We start from the raw sequence: 16,207 nt of genomic DNA, 5'->3' as shown, positions 1-16,207 counted from the left end.
GCGCCATTCACTGTTAATAGCACCCAAAATGCTGTTAGCAGACATGCATTTTGCCACATATTTTGTCATTTGACAAATAAGCTATCAATGCACCAAAAATGTGTATTGAAAAACACACAACGCTCCATGCCCAAAAAAGGTTCAGTTTGGCTTTTTGGGCCTTTTTAATGCACGTTTTGGTGTAGTTTTTTAACTAGCTTTTTGTTTTTTTCAACTCACATTTTTTAAAAAATGTGAGTTTAAATTTTTATGTTGGTGCTTTTTTAACATGTATTGTGACTCATTTATTACCTGCGTTTTTGTGTGTGTTTTGTAAACGCATGCAAAATGCATGTCATGTTTGCGGTGACATTATTTGTTAATGGCACCCAAAACGGGCTTGCAGATGTGCAGTTTGTCAAAATATGCATAAAAACTAAATCAAAATGCACTTTAAAAAGTGCTAAAATACATGCTAAGAAAAGTGCTAAAATGTCCATTGTAAATCACACCAAAATGCATGTTAAAATAACCTGTGCCAAAATGTGTGTTAAAGCACCTAAATGTGTGTTTAGAAAAGTGCCAAAATGCACAATTAAAAAACCCAAGTCAAAATGCGTATTAAAAAATACAGCATATTAAAAAGCGGCAAAATGTATGTAAATAATGCTATAAAGGAGCCAAAATACACATTTAAAGAATGTGCCAAAATGTGCATTAAAAAGTACCAGTGGTCAGTGCTTGCTATTTTCATATAATTGCATTGTCTTTTTAACTTTGGTTTCACTGTTTAAACCCAGGTGATCTGTAATCACACAATGATCTCACAAGATCACATGCAGCCCTCCCCCCTCTGCACAGATCTCAGTTGTTCTCAGAGGAAAAACTTCTCTCTTCTCCTTTTGAGAACAAATGTTCTCCACTTCATAAATAGGGGGACAGGAGAAGATTTTTCCCTGAGAACTGAAATGAGATAAATTATCTCTGCTTAATAAACATACACCTAAATGTGATACAATCCTTATGAATGTATTTCTGCTGTTCTGTTCTTAGCTATCCATTTGTAAAACCAAGCTATTGCCATTCTTTGAAGTTATACCGATACCTAACAGGTGGTCTTGATATAGGATATATTGAACAATTTGTTAGGGGTTTGCAATTGGTAAATGGTTAAAATCCCCTTTATTTAGTAAAAAAGAATATGCATTGTGAAGTATTGTCGTTTGTTCTGGTAGATATTCCAATTTGCTAAATGATATATCCTAACATACACTATATTGCCAAAAGTATTGGGACACCTGCCTTTCCACGCACATGAACTTTAATGGCATCCCATTCTTAGTTAGTAGGATTCAATATTGAGTTGGCCCACCCTTTGCAGCTATAACAGCTTCAACTCTTCTGGGAAAGCTGTCCACAAGGTTTAGGAGTGTGTCTATGAAAATGCTGGACCATTCTTCTAGGGGCGCATTTGTGAGGTCAGGCACTGATGTTGGACGAGAAGGCCTGGCTCGCAGTCTCCGCTCTAATTCATCCCAAAGGTGTTCTGTGGGGTTGAGGTCAATTTCCTCCACCCCAAACCCACTCATCCATGTCTTTATGGATCTTGCTTTGTGCACTGGTGCGCAGTCATGTTGGAACAGGAAGAGTCCAGCCCCAAACTGTTTCCACAAAGTTGGGAGCATGAAATTGTCCAAAATGTCTTGGTATGCTGATGCCTCAAGACTTCCCGTCACTGGAACCCAACCCCTGAAAAACAACCCCACACTATAATCCCTCCTCCACCAACTTTACAGTTGGCACAATGCAGTCAAGCAGGTACCAATCTCCTGGCAACCGCCAAACCCAGACACGTCTATCGAATTGCCAGAGAGAGAAGCATGATTGGTCACTCCAGAGAACACATCTCCACTGCTCTAGAGTCCAGTGGTGGCGTGCTTTACACCACTGCATCCGACGCTTTGTATTGCACTTGGTGATGTAAGGCTTGGATGCAGCTGCTCAGCCATGGAAACCCATTCCATAAAGCTCTCTACGCACGGTTGTTGTGCTAATCTGAAGGCCATACCAAGTTTGGAGGTCTTTAGCTATTGACTCTGCAGACAGTTGGCGATTTCTGTTCACTGTGCGCTTCAGCATGCGCTGACCCCGATCTGTCATTTTACGTGGCCTACAACTTGGTGGCTGAGTTGCTGTTGTTCCCAGTTGCTTTTACTTTGTTATAATACCACTAACAGTTGACCGTGGAATATTTAGTAGCAAGGAAATCTCACGGATGGACTTATTGCACAGGTGGCAACCTATCACTGTACCACACTTAAATTCACTGAGCTCCTGAGAGCAACCCATTCTTTCAAAAATGTTTGTAGAAGAAGTCTGCATGCCTAGGTGCTTGATTTTATACATCTGTGGCCATGGAGGTAATTGGAACACCTGAATCCAATAATTTGGAGGGGTGTCCCAATACTTTTGCCAATATAGTGTATTTCTACAGACCTATGAGGGAAAACGAAATTACTAGTGGAGATGTGAGAATGGATGTAGTAATACTCTTTACAACCTAGGTTTATCAAACATGTAAGAAAAACTGAACTCTGGAAGCAGTGCTCAAAAAAAGACAAGCAGTGGGCAATGAACTAGTCACCAGTATTGCCTGTAGTCTACCTGCAACTGTTCTTTTCCCACTATAGGTGTACCATGCCTTGTTCTGCACTGTGTCTTTGGGTGGAGGTGGCTATCTTGGTTGAGGCAGGGTTTTGCTTCCTCATGACAGAGCCCACAGCAAAGTGAACAGCAGGCAGATACTATCACATGCCAGGAAGTGCACTGATATTTTTCAGGAAGAATGCAAGTCTAAAGGTAAATTTTTCAGGGTACTGCTCAGGCACACATAATATTTCTACCTGTTCCCTATAATATAGCAAATTTTCATGTTTTGAGTTTAGGCTCACTTTAAGTATGGTTGTCATATCTGGATTGATGGAAACAATTACAGCAAAGGAGACCCAGTGTGCCACTAGAAGACCTGGGGCATATGTACGGAGTTCCAGGTTCTGCTAGATGTGTTTATCTTCTGGTTTTCTTTCCATCATTTGCATGTGTAAAGGAGATTCAATGCAAATAAAAAATACAAGTGAATAAAATATTAACATATCTATATGTATATTTGTAATGTATTAGAAAAGTCCAGTTTATAGCATGAACATGATCAGTTAGTTACAGTAAACTGGACAGTGTCCTCTTCATATGCACTGATGTCTAATGCTTTCTGCACCTTGAACCAGAACAATTCATGGCCCTGAGGATCTTCAGGAAGGTTAATGTATGTATTCTGCTTGATCAGCTTCCTTAGCTTGTGATAGCTGGAAAGTCTAGAAAGAAATTTAAGAACATAATAGGCTGTGAGGATATCTGGCTGTATGAATAAGAGTTTATAACAGAGTTAAGTTTTTCATCATACAAAAGGTCATTTTTATAGCTCATGGAATTTCTGAAAGCAAGCTATTAAAGAGAGCATGGTAGAATCTAAATCAGAAAATAAAATAAGTTACATCCACAATTTATAAGTAAACTTGAGATTAAAATGAGTAATTAAAAGGACACCCTTGCCAAACTTTCTTTTTCCAACTTCTTTTTATTGAGTTTTTCCATGTATTAAGAGGTACAAATTTGAGCAAAATTGGGCATATCCTGGTTCACTAGGTACATATAAGAAAGAAAACATAAACAACAAAACTTGTTCCTATGTGCACTTGGTTCACAACAGTAGCAAAGTGGGGTACAGAGATACAGTAAAATATCAGCTTGTTGGGAGCATCCCCTAAAATATTAACACTAGTTTAGCTTTTGGCCAAATTCACCCCTATACAGGACTACGGGGATGCCCCAGGTCACCGTTGAGGGGGCCCTCACAGGCAACATCAGTAATCTATGCTTGACTATGGGAGGTGTGCATCTAGAAATACATTGGTAGAAGGTGAATTGAGCCAAATGTCCCAAACCCTAGAGAATTTCTTGGGACAGCCCCTAGACTCGTAAGTGAATTTATAAAGAGGAATTACCATATTGACTAGGCACTTAGAGTAATCAAATGTAGGGGCTAAAGGAGACTTCCACAGTAAAATTATAGTTTTCCTGGCATAGAATAAAAGAAAGTCTACCAGAGTTCTGAGCGCCCTTGTAAGGGCCAAGGAATTAACCAAGCCCAGTATACAAATGTCAATGTCCAGGAGAACTGGGATGGTGGCCAGTGTGAAAATTAAGCATGTAAGCACACCTAAAAATGTCCAGAACAGGGAGCAGTTCCAAAACACATGGGAAAAATTGGCCAGGTTGGCCATACCTCTCCAGCATCTTAAGGGCAATGAGGAATATATTTTATGTAGCCGTTGAGGGCTAAAATATATCCTGCAAAAAAGGGTTGAATTGAATCAATTGGTCTCTAGCTTATATTAATTGTAACATGGGATACTTCCAAATGTCCTCTCAATCCTCGTTATTAAGCTCAAGGACTTTCTCCCACCACTTCAAAAGTAACCCATCCAGACATTTATGGATGGAGGGTAATAGAGCTTTATATATTGTGGATAATGGCTTATTTAAGGAGTCATCCCTCAGAAGGGTTTTCAACCCAGAGGAAGTGAGAGATAATAGGGACAGGCCAAACTGAACTTGGTTAACATGGCATAACTGTAAGTACAGGTAGGAGTTGGGGAGTGTGTATTGTTGCTTCAAAGGGGTTTCAGTGTACCATTGTAGCAAATTTTGTTGATATACCTAATCTCCTTGGAAGCCCAAATGGTAAAGTCCAGAACAGAGAAAAACTCAGTTGGGGTTCAGCCATAGAGGGCTATATGGAGATTGTTGATGGGATGCCACAATTTCCAAGCCCTGAAAAATGCTTTCATGGATGGCGTCAAAGGGAGTGGGGCATTGGCATCTCTGAACAGGCAATTCCCAAGGGCCTCATAAGAGCCAAGATAAGCAACCTGTAGCACCACCGAGACATTAGCATCTTTGGACACCAACCAGTTATGGACAGGTAAAAGAAGGATGGTAATAAAATAGGTATCCTTTGCCAAACTTTTTTGGCAAAATTCTAGACACTTTAGTGAATATTTTAATATTTTGGTAAAAATGTACCTTTCAGTGTAATGCATTGAAGTCAATGGCATGTTTTTTATTAAGACTACAACAGGTTTTAAAAGGCTCCTGATACTAGGGAATCTAGAGAAGCTCCTTTCAATATCATGGGTCTGTTCATGTGTCACGAAAAACCTTAATGATAACCCTTACAAGTAAACCTAATCCTAACTCTAGCTCTAACCATAATGCCAAGTTTATCAACAAAGCCATGTGATCACCATGGCAACCATGTTCATAAACAAAACATTCATCACTCACTAACATGGGGAAGAATGGCTTTGCTGTTAAAGCCAAACTATAATTAATTAGTTTAAGTCAAATTAATTATTTCCTTCATTAACAATTTGCCGCCTGGCCTATAGCCGTTTGGCGGCCTCAAAAATGCATTAGCTTTCCGGGGTGTACACCATTTGGCGTCCTCCCGCACATGTGCAGTTCGCGCGGTTGCAAAGCCACGCAGCGGCGCGATCTATCACCGGCCGTGTACCTCGGACACGGCCGATGACAGATCTTAGTACCGGCCCCTGTTGCCGGTACCATGTGGCCTGCTGTGACCAATCACAGGAGGTCACATGACAGTTGTATACAATGGATGGCTTCATTCATGCCATCCATTGTATACTAGTGTCTAGCTGTGAATGGTCACAGCAGGTCACATGCACATGTCATGTGATTAGCTGTGGCCACATCACAGCTAAGCACACAAAAAAAAAAAAATCCCCTGAATGAATCGATGTCATTTAGGTAAATGCTTGCTTATAGCAAAGTAATTCTTTGCTATAAGCAAATTGTGTAAAAAAAAAAAAAAAAATACTGATCACTTCCCCAAAGTAGTACAATGTTACTATGGTAACATTGTACTACTTTGGTCATAGTAAAATATGAAAAAAAAATCTTGAATTTTTTTTTTAAAAAATGTAATAAAAATTAAAAATAATAATAAAAAAAATATATATATTTTTTTTTCATACTGTCACAAGTCAGTGTCCCTGTTTACCGCCATGCCAGTTATATGATGATTCTGTACTGCACTGGTGACAGTATGTAAAAAAAAAATAGTGAAAATAATTTTTTTTAATTTTCCGAAAAATTATGACAAAAAAAATGCAACTTCAAGAAACTCGCCATTCCTCTTATGAAGTACGTCGGACTGTCTACTTTACAAAAATTGGTCATTTGGGGGATATCTGTACTGTTCTGACATTCTTGGACCTCAAGAAATTAGATTGGCTGTCAGTACTTCAGGATTGATCAATTTTCAGATCTCTAGCATAGTTTGTGAACTCTATAACTTTCCTACAAACTAAAAAATACATCCTAATTTGGGTTATTTTCACCAAAGACATGTAGCAGAATACATCTTGGCCTAAATTTATGAAGAACAATTATTTATTTGTAAACTTTTATAACAGAAACAAAGAAAAACATGTTTTTTTTTCAAAATTTTTGGTCTTTTTTTGTTAATTTAGCAAAAAATAAAAACCCCGGTGGTGATTAAATACCACCAAAAGAAAGCTCTAGTTGTGTGAAGAAAATTATAAAATTTTAGTTTGAGTACAATATTGTATGACCGCGCAAATTGTCATTCAAAGTGTGAGAGCGCTGAAACCTGAAAAATGGCCTGGGCAGGAAGGTGTAAAATTGCCCGGTATTGAATTGGTTAATACATTCCTGCAGCAGTATGTTCCTGCAGCAGTATGGGGACTTCATGTGCTGTTCCCAGAAAAAAATTGAGTCAGAATAAGCAATGCTCAACCATCCTTGAGAAGATTTTTATTTTTATGACTACAAAGCTTCCTCTGACCAAGGCTGTAGTGGAGATTATGACAACCTCTGCTCACCAAGGCCAGAACACAGTGCTGTATACCGTGAGTAGTTGATGCTACATGCAGCGCTGACAGGGGGTGCATGTATTAGTGAAGGAACTAGTTAGTTTGGATCAGTTCAGTATAACCTGCAACCCAGAAATAAAGACACCCAAACATTTGACAAATCCTTTATTAACTGCTTCAGTTCTGCCCCATAGCAGAAATACTGCTACAGGGTGGCAGCTGTGTGCAAAATCACGTATATATACATGATTTTGCATTTCTGGGTAGGGGGCTCCCTACACATGCCGCCATTCGCGGCCGTCAATCACCGGGTCCTGGCTGGTGATTACTCGCCGGCACCCGGTGATTGCCGAGGATCTCCTACGGAGGGAGAACTGTTAGTAAACAAAACAGTTCTCCTCCCTGTCAACTCTTCCACACTGTTTTGCACAGCCATGCAAATCAGTGTGCTTACAGTGAAGCACTAACACAGGACACAAAGTGAAACGGCACACAGTTAACCCTTTGATCTCCCAACATGTTAACCCCTTCATGCCCAGTGCCATTAGCACAGTGTTAGTGCTTTTTATTAGCACTGATCACTGTATTGGTGTCACTGAGGATGTCAGTGACACCAAGTCAGTTTTCCCCAGTGTCAGAATGCCCGCCGCAGTCCTGCTAGAAATCGCTGACCGTCGCCATTACTATTAAAAATTAAAAAAAAAAACAGCCCAGTATATATACCATCATTTGTAAACGCTATAACTTTCACGTAAACCAACAAATTTACACGTATTGGGATTTTTTTTTCAGCAAAATACATTTTGGCCTACATTTATGATTTTTTTTACTGGGCATGTTTAATAGCCAAAAGTCAAAAATATTGTTTTTTTTTCAAAATTGTCAAAATTTTTATAGCACAAAAAATAAAAACTGCACAGACGATCAAATACCACCAAAAGAAAGCTCTATTCACGGGGGAAAAAAGGACGTAAATTTCACTTGGGTGCAGCGTTGCATGACCAATTGCCAGTTAAAGTAATGCAGTGCCGTAACGCAAAATATGGCCTGGTCAGGAAGGGGGGTAAATTCTCTGGAGCGTAAACGCCAAAACAGGACTGATCCTCATGGTAACACTAGCTGAATGACAGCTCCCTGAGCTGTCATTGGCTATATAAAGGAAGTAGTGGTAATAGCTGTGACATCATTGCCCAAATATAGCCACGGCCATGCAAACACCTGTTGCTTCCTTAAGAAGTAGTGACAGCAGTATAAATACTATATATTATGCACGAACATAAAAACAATATGTTGCGCTCCTTCTTTGAGTATTAAATCAATACATATTTCCAATAAATATATATAAAAAATCAATATTAATAAACTTGTGAAAAACAGAAAATAGTGTGAAATCAAAATGTCACCCCGTGCTCATCAAACAAAAAAATATATAATATAAAAAAATATATAAAAATGAATCAGTCTTCAATGAAAAAAAATTAAAAAAAGATAAAGCACTATTTTTGGTAATTTTCTTTCCACTGAGGGCACCTGCTAAGGAAAGGAAAGCAGGAGTTAAGCCGTATAAGAGTTTGATCCCAGCAGGAGTAGGAGATGGGAAGCAGTCTGAGAGGGACCCACCACTCTTCATATGATGCAACAAACATCAGTCCCATTGAGTGGACAAAAAGCGTTATTAGCCTGTTACATGCTAATCTGGAGGTGAGTGCACATCTTATACTCACTAAGGAAGTCACCTGGAAATATTGATTTGATTTGAATCACTGGGAAAAGTCACATATATTTTTTTCATTGAAGACTGATTCATTTTTATATATTTTTTTATATTATATATTTTTTTGTATGATGAGCACGGGATGACATTTTGATTTCACACGATTTTCTGTTTTTCACAAGTTTATTAATATTGATTTTTTGATATATTTATTGGAAATATGTATTGATTTAATACTCAAAGAAGGAGCGCAACATATTGTTTTTATGTTTTTGAATTATTTGCACATTTAAAGAGGATGTGTTGTATGTTTGCAATCCTGTAATAGCAGTGAGTGGCTCGCAAGTTACATCTTTGTTTTTGTTTGAATATATTATGCACGGCTCCTGCTGAATATGGAGCCAAACGAGCTAAAGTTCGCACATTCGTCCCAATGCCCCAACAGCTAAAGTTTGGACTGGATCTGGGTTCAGATTTATTTTTAGTGTCCAGCAGAGAGGTTCCCCTGTTACAGTGATAGCCAGAGGAGAAGAGTTGGCATTGACAGTCAGTATAGAGTCTGCTGAAATATCATATACACCTTAGCCTTCCTACCCCACACCCCTCAGCCTTTTGATTGGGTGAGCTTAATGGTACCCTGAAGAGGGTCCACAAAAAGCTGCTGTCATTGGCAGCTGAGTTCTTAAATATCCATTGACCTAAACACAAATTCTATGAGTCAGTGGGGTCGATTTACTGAAGGCAAATAACAAAGTCTTTATCAAACTAAGACTGCTACAATCAGATTATTGACAAGGCCTGAATCCCCACACCTAGAGAGCGGTTCATCAAAAAAGATCTGTGTGGAAATAGATATATCCTCCACATGCATTCCCATCAGTTACCAACCAGCAGTGTTGAAACAACAGTATAGATGTTTTGGAGTATACGCTACAGAAATACAGTAAATCCTGCACATTTATACTCCTCTTATAACCTATCCTTTACAGTTCTCAATGCAGAGATGGAATTCACTTGTGATACTGTTTTCAACTGTTTTAAGATTTCAAATGCACTTGTTGTGTGGTTGTTTAAAGTGATACTAAAGGTTATTTTTTTTTCTTTAAAATAAGCATGATTTTGTAATTATCTGCTCTGTGCAACGTTATTTCACAAAATGGTCCTTTACCTTCTTTTCTTGATTTCCCCTGCCAGCACTGTCTGCTTCTACCTGCTCCAGGTCCCAAATGCTAAGAAGGCACCCATGCGAGTGTGCTCCCAAGCTGGGCTTAGAAAAGAAAAATAGAAAAACACAGCACCAGTAAACCATGCCCCACTCCCTCCTCACAGCAGTTTGACTGAGAACTGCTCTCAGTGTCTCTTCTGAGGCCGAGATCTTCCTGTCAGTACTGCCCAGTCTTACATGAATAACTTTCAGCATCCCAGCCACAGCGTACATACAGACTATCAGACAGCATCCAGGTCTCCTCACTGTGGACAGCAAAACTGCCATCAACCAGCCTCTCTGACCAGCTGTCTAATAAACAGGCCTGAAGGGGAAGTACCTGCCCTCTTCAGCTGTCTCTCTAAATATCCCGCTCCCCCCTCCCGTTCCAGGCCATGGGTTTGGACATCACACACAAAATAGCAATAGACTCAGGAAAGGGCATCTGCATTCTGATGTACTGTCCCCTGTCTATGAACAACTACATATTTGAAATCCTAAAGGGAGTTCTTATCTTTATTTTGTGCCATCCACGTAAGGGGGGCATAGTCTGACACTAGCTAGATGGGTCAGCCCAACAGGTAGTACTGGAGTGTCTCCAGAGCCCATTTTACTGCTAGACACTCCCTTTCCACAATGGAATATTTTCTCTCAGCTGGTGTGAGATTCCGGCTCAAATACACAACAGGGTGCTCATTTCCCCCAACCACCTAGGACAAGACTGCACCCAGACCCAACTTTGAAGCATCAGTTTGTACCAGGAACTCTTTCTGAAAGTCTGGGGCTACTAATACTTGTTCCTGGCACAAAGCTTGCTTCAAACAGCAGAACACTGCTTCTGATTCAGTACTCCAATGAACAACAGTAACATTTCTTCCCGTTGTGAGATCTGTCAAAGGCGTTGCTAGGCTGGCAAAGTTAGGAATCAACCTCCTATAATACCCCACAACACCAAAGAAAAGAATGCACCTTTTTTATGAGTGGATGGGGCCACTTCCTGATGGCTTTCACCTTGTTTAGTTGGAGTTTAATCATGCCTCTGCCTACAACATGATCCAAATAACAGGCCCCCTCCAAGCCAGTCTTCTTTTTTCTGGATTCACTGATGACTCTCCCAGTCGTGACTAAAGATGACAATGTCAACCAGGTAGGCTTCTGGTCCATGGCTCTCTGGAAAGTGGTTGGGGCCGCATGCAACCCAAATGGCATTCTGGCGTACTGTCATAACCCATTTGGTGTGGCAAATCTAGCTTTCTCCTTCGCCTCTTGGGAGAGTGGAATCTGCAAGTATCCCTTTGGCCTCCCTTTGTCAAATCAAGAGTAGTAATGTAGTAGGCTTATTTTAGTTTTTCAATGAATTCATCCACCCGGAACATTGGATCGAACTATCTAGTCATCTACAATATTTATGCAGGCTGCTCTATATACATCCAGGTGATATCTATGACTGCAATTGTCTCACATGTTAATTAATCATGATGTGCCTTGCATTATCCCTATACAAGTAATCCACACCTGGAGGGTACTTTACAGTGGAAGAAGTTCATATATATACACATATATATCTTTGGATTGTCTACTACCCACCCAATTGTCTTCTTAGGCCTCTTGAAGTCCAGTTAGGTACTATCCAAAAGGGTATACTATACCACCTTTCATGAAAAATTGTGCCTGAGTGAGCAGCTGCTAGGGTAACAAGACAACATTGTCTTTTTAAATTTTAGTGTGGTGGTGGTTAGTGGTTTTAGCTCATTTTTGTGTATATAATTTTGTTACTATATTTTCAATAGAGCCATTTTGTACTAAGCTGCATGGTCCCCTTTGAAACTTTCTTTTAGAGTAATCTATTTTCCTTGATTGTTGTAGGATTTATTGATGAGTTTTGATGACCACACCAATGCATTTTAGGGTGGAGTCAGCAGCAACTTGGCGCTTGATATGATTGCAGTTATACATGCTTCTACCAATTTTTGACACTGGCTATAGAGGCTCTTGGCGCAATATTTTTTATATATTACAGAGTATTACCCTAATAATGCGTTGACATTACCAACTAAAACTTCTTTTTGTATTTGGTTCATTAACTGTGTAACCACTCATTGCCCTGGGGGTTAAATGTTTACCCTATACACAGCAAATTATCTTGCTTTGAAGTGACTAGGGCAGGTTTACATACTCTGCCTGGTTGCTGGTGTGTCCAGGAAACCTTGTGGGATGACCTCTCCTAACCTCCCTTGTCCATGAACAGTCACTTACCTTTTGTTCTCTTTATTCCTATGAATAATCTATGAGGAGGCATTACCATTATTTGTTGCTACTTGAAACATGCATCTATAGTAAAATTATAAGATCTAGCAAGGCAGAGTGCAGTACTGCCCAGCACAATCCTAAGTAAAGATTGGCATTTACAGAGCTTTTATAACAACACAGTGGTGGTACAAAACCTCGTCTTGACATTTATATTTAAAAGATAATACTTTACCTGTAATCTGGTATAGTTTCTAAAAATACCACAAGCAGTACATCCTCTCTTTGGTTGAAAACTTTAGAACAAGCCATTTCAATCTCCAGTCTGCACCACTGGCTTTCCAGGTAGTTTCTGCTGATTACACATAAGGTTTTACGACTATTATTTATGGCATCCTGAATATTGTCAATATGGTATACTCCAGGAATAAAATCTCTAGGTCTGAAGCATATTTTATATTTTCTTCTGCCCTTGCATTCCAAATGGAGTAATAACTCATTAATGACCCACTCTTCATCATCAGAGCAGTATGAAATGAATGCATCATACTTGTAAATTCTGTGCTCCTTTTGTAACTTCCATTGACACCATACTCTGGCCATGTGGTAAAGGTAGAGTACAGACCACTTCAGCTTCACCATCACAAGGCTTGTCACTATGAATAGCAAAGTCAGACTAAAACTTCCAAAGAAAAAGAACACAGAGATATCAGTTCCACAAAAGCTGAGGTCCTGGTTTACAAAATTCAGGTCATGTGCTACTTGGCCAAAACAACTGTATGATTGTATGAATGGTACTTGAACCTCAGGGTTTAATTGTGACCAATTCTGGAACCAATAATTTTCACAAGAACAGGAAAGAGGATTCATGCAGGCATCAAAATAACTTAAATTAGTCAAAGGGGTCAGAAAGGCCTTACTAATGTTCCTAAGTATGTTGTTCTTCAATGATAAGTTCTCTAAGAACTTGAACTGAGCAAATGTATCTTCTGGTAGGTCTTTGATTTTGTTGTTGTCAAGATTGAGATATCTTATTCGGAAAAATTTCTGAATAAACTCAACTGTGTCATGTTGATCTAACTCTTGTAAAGTTTCTGACAAATCCAAATCAGTCAAATTTGTTAGAGAAGAAAATGACACATTTTTGAAAAAAAAGATTGAAATACCTCTCATATTCAGTTTTTTAAGGGAACCCAGGCCTTCAAACAGTTTTTCTGGAACACTGTCTTTATAACGAGGAGTTTGGTAGCTTATATCCAATGTTTCCAAGTCTTTAAGCATCTTAAATGGTGTCTTAGAGTAAACTTTACTAAAAGACCAATGGTTTCTGCTTATATCCAAATCTATCAGAGATTTTAACCCTTTAAGAGTATTGAATCTGTAAATATTATTATTAGATAAAGAAAGAGTCTTCAATGACCTGAGCCAGTCTAATCCAAACTTCTGTACAGTTTGAATTTTGTTCCCTGACAGTATAAGTGTCTCAAGGCTTTTCAGTTTATGAAAAGGTTTACTCTTTGCCAATGATATGCTATTCTTTTGCATATCCAAGTACCTTAGATTCCGTAGATTAGAAAAACTGTTCATATCAATAACTGCAATGTTGCAGCTTTTCATAATCAGATGGGTTAGATTTTTTACACTTTTAAAAGCTTTTTGGTTGATGTGTGCTAAATAATTTTTTGACAAGTCTAAATACCGAAGATTGATTAAAGGACTAAACAAGAAATCTGGCAAACTTAATAGGGCATTTCTTTCAAGGATCAAGGTACGAAGCGCTTTTAAACCAGTCCATGTAGTATTCTGAATCATACTGAGTTTACACTTGTCAAGATACAAAACCTCAAGGTACTTAAAAGCCTGAAGTTCTGTGTTTACTAGTTTTCTAAGCGGACTAGTTGAAAGAATTAGTGAAGTTAGGTTAGTGAATCCACCGATGATGTGTAGTTTTGAAACAGTGATCTTTGAATGCTTGATGTCCAACATCCTTAACTTGGGAAAGGATTGAAAAACTTGGCAAGCAATAGATAAGTTGAATGCAGATGTCATGCTTGACCAGTGAAGTCCAGTCAAGTTGGGGATTTCAGTTTGAAGAAGTTCTGATATATTTAAAGGGTTTTCATCAAATTTTATATCTGATAAGTTGGGTGCATTAATGAAAGCACTTCCATTTACTGAACTCAGATTATTTCTCCTCATATTTAGTCCTGTTAGATTAGGCATATAGAGTTGACTAAGATCTAATACTGATAATAAATTATAGCTTAGGTCTAGAATGTTCACCGAAGATAGGACCAACATAGTTTGGTTACTTCGTAAATCAGCAATAGAATTGGAGCTCATATTGAGATTGTGCAAATGGTTCAACTGTTTCAGTGCTTCAGCTACAGATGTGAAATTTGAAATGTGATTGAAAGACAGATCAAGTTCTTGTAAAACTTTTAAAGGATTAAAATGTACATTTTCTATTGTGCTTAGTTTATTATTGCTAAGATAAAGAATTTGTAGGCTAGTCAAGTGCTTCATGTCCACGTTTTGTAATGACTGTATCAAGTTATTGCTGAGGTCCAAATAGTAAAGATACTCTAAATTGTAAAATGCTCCAGAGCAGATTGTGCTAATTTTATTTCTATTCAGCTGAAGCTCTAGAAGTTTGGGCAAGTGGGAAAAAGCTTTGTGCTCTACTACAATAATATCATTTTGTGATACATTTAACCATAAAGTTTGATTCGGAAGATGCTGAATGGATTCTGTTAAATTTATAACTCCTTGCCCTATGCAGTTAGCATATCTTCTGTTGTTATATTTCAAAAAACATTTGGCATATCCAAAGGCTTCTATTAACGGTGCAATATGCAGTGTCATGGTGAGCAAGACAACGATAATCTTGATTGAGTTATAATAGCTCATATCAGAGGACGTCATGGTTTCATAACAGAGGACAGAACAAATATTGTGATCTAAAGAAAAATAAGTGTAAAAAGGTTAAGGATAAGGAAAATGAACATCAACTGTAATTTTCACAGAAAATCAGACAGAAAAGGCATTCCCTGGTCCCATCCTAAACATGGTATACAATCAGATTATTCTAATTAAAACAGCAAACTAGGCAATTTAGGTCTAATCTGATATAACGATATAAATCTGCTAAGAAAATTTAACTTTTCATATTTTAAATAGCAATATTTGCATATTAAAAGGGAAGATATAATGGTGGATACATTTATTTACTTTTTGTAATGTTTAATATTTTATATTGGTTTCAGTACTTTTACAGTAGAAATAACTATTTAATACAGGGTGGTCCAATCAGGGGCGGACTGACAACTCATGGGGCCCCTGGGCAATAGGGGATCATGGGGCCCGTGTCCTTGCCCAAACTCAAAAAAGCCTATAAAAAAGGTACCAGGGGCATCTCATGGGGCCCCCTACTGACCCCGGGCCCTTGGGCAGTGCCCGAGTTTCCAAATGGTCAGTCCGCCCCTGGGTCCAATAGAATTTTGTTTGTAGAGCATACTAAAAGTTCCAATAAGAAAGCCCATCAGTGCCTTCTCCCTTTTTTTTACAAGCAGCCATATAAACTAAAGACCAGTATGTCCCATCTCTGACTCAGTTCATTGTATGTTGTGTACAGAACTGAACTGCATTCCTGTTTTGAGTGCACTATCCTCTGGTAGAAAGTGGTAAAAATTATATTTTTATGCAATATTTCATGAGCTCAAGCACAAATAAGAAAATTGCCTATGACAAACACAATAAAGCCTAAGGACTGTAACATAATGTGCAATAGTAAAGACAACCAATAAGGGGCATCTAGAATTAGTCCCTGAGGGGACTAAAAAGAAAGAATAACAATGTTGCAAACAAGAAGAAACTTATGTATCAGAAAGAAGATGAATGGTTATGTCACAAAGAATTAATTGTATTGTACGTGATGAATCAAGTAATAACAACAATTCAAACAATTTGAATCAAACCCCAGAGGTGAAGCTGGTTGATAGACACTGAATACTATCTATAGCTATTGGCGGTGCTGCTGCCTTACATTGGGCTTGGGAAACCAGAAACCGAAAAAAACAAAAAGGG

The 16,207-nt window shown here is 38.5% G+C and overlaps 1 protein-coding gene across 1 annotated transcript; it reads right to left on the bottom strand.

The window, feature by feature from the left end:
- Positions 1-3,124: 3,124 nt before the first annotated feature.
- Positions 3,125-15,046, bottom strand: LOC149451161 (uncharacterized). Its single transcript, XM_089690997.1, has 2 exons — positions 12,357-15,046; positions 3,125-3,350 (listed from the first exon to the last, which is right to left on the bottom strand). Exons 1-2 carry the CDS (start codon positions 15,044-15,046, stop codon positions 3,188-3,190), a joined length of 2,853 nt encoding a protein of 950 aa, XP_089547123.1. The 3' UTR covers positions 3,125-3,187.
- Positions 15,047-16,207: the final 1,161 nt, after the last annotated feature.

The sequence above is a fragment of the Staurois parvus genome, unplaced genomic scaffold (assembly GCF_062004578.1).
Source record: "Staurois parvus isolate SC_StPar_1 unplaced genomic scaffold, SC_StPar_1.0 ptg000548l, whole genome shotgun sequence".
NCBI classification, from domain to species: Eukaryota; Metazoa; Chordata; class Amphibia; order Anura; family Ranidae; genus Staurois; species Staurois parvus.
This window is presented reverse-complemented; position numbering and strand designations above follow the sequence as displayed.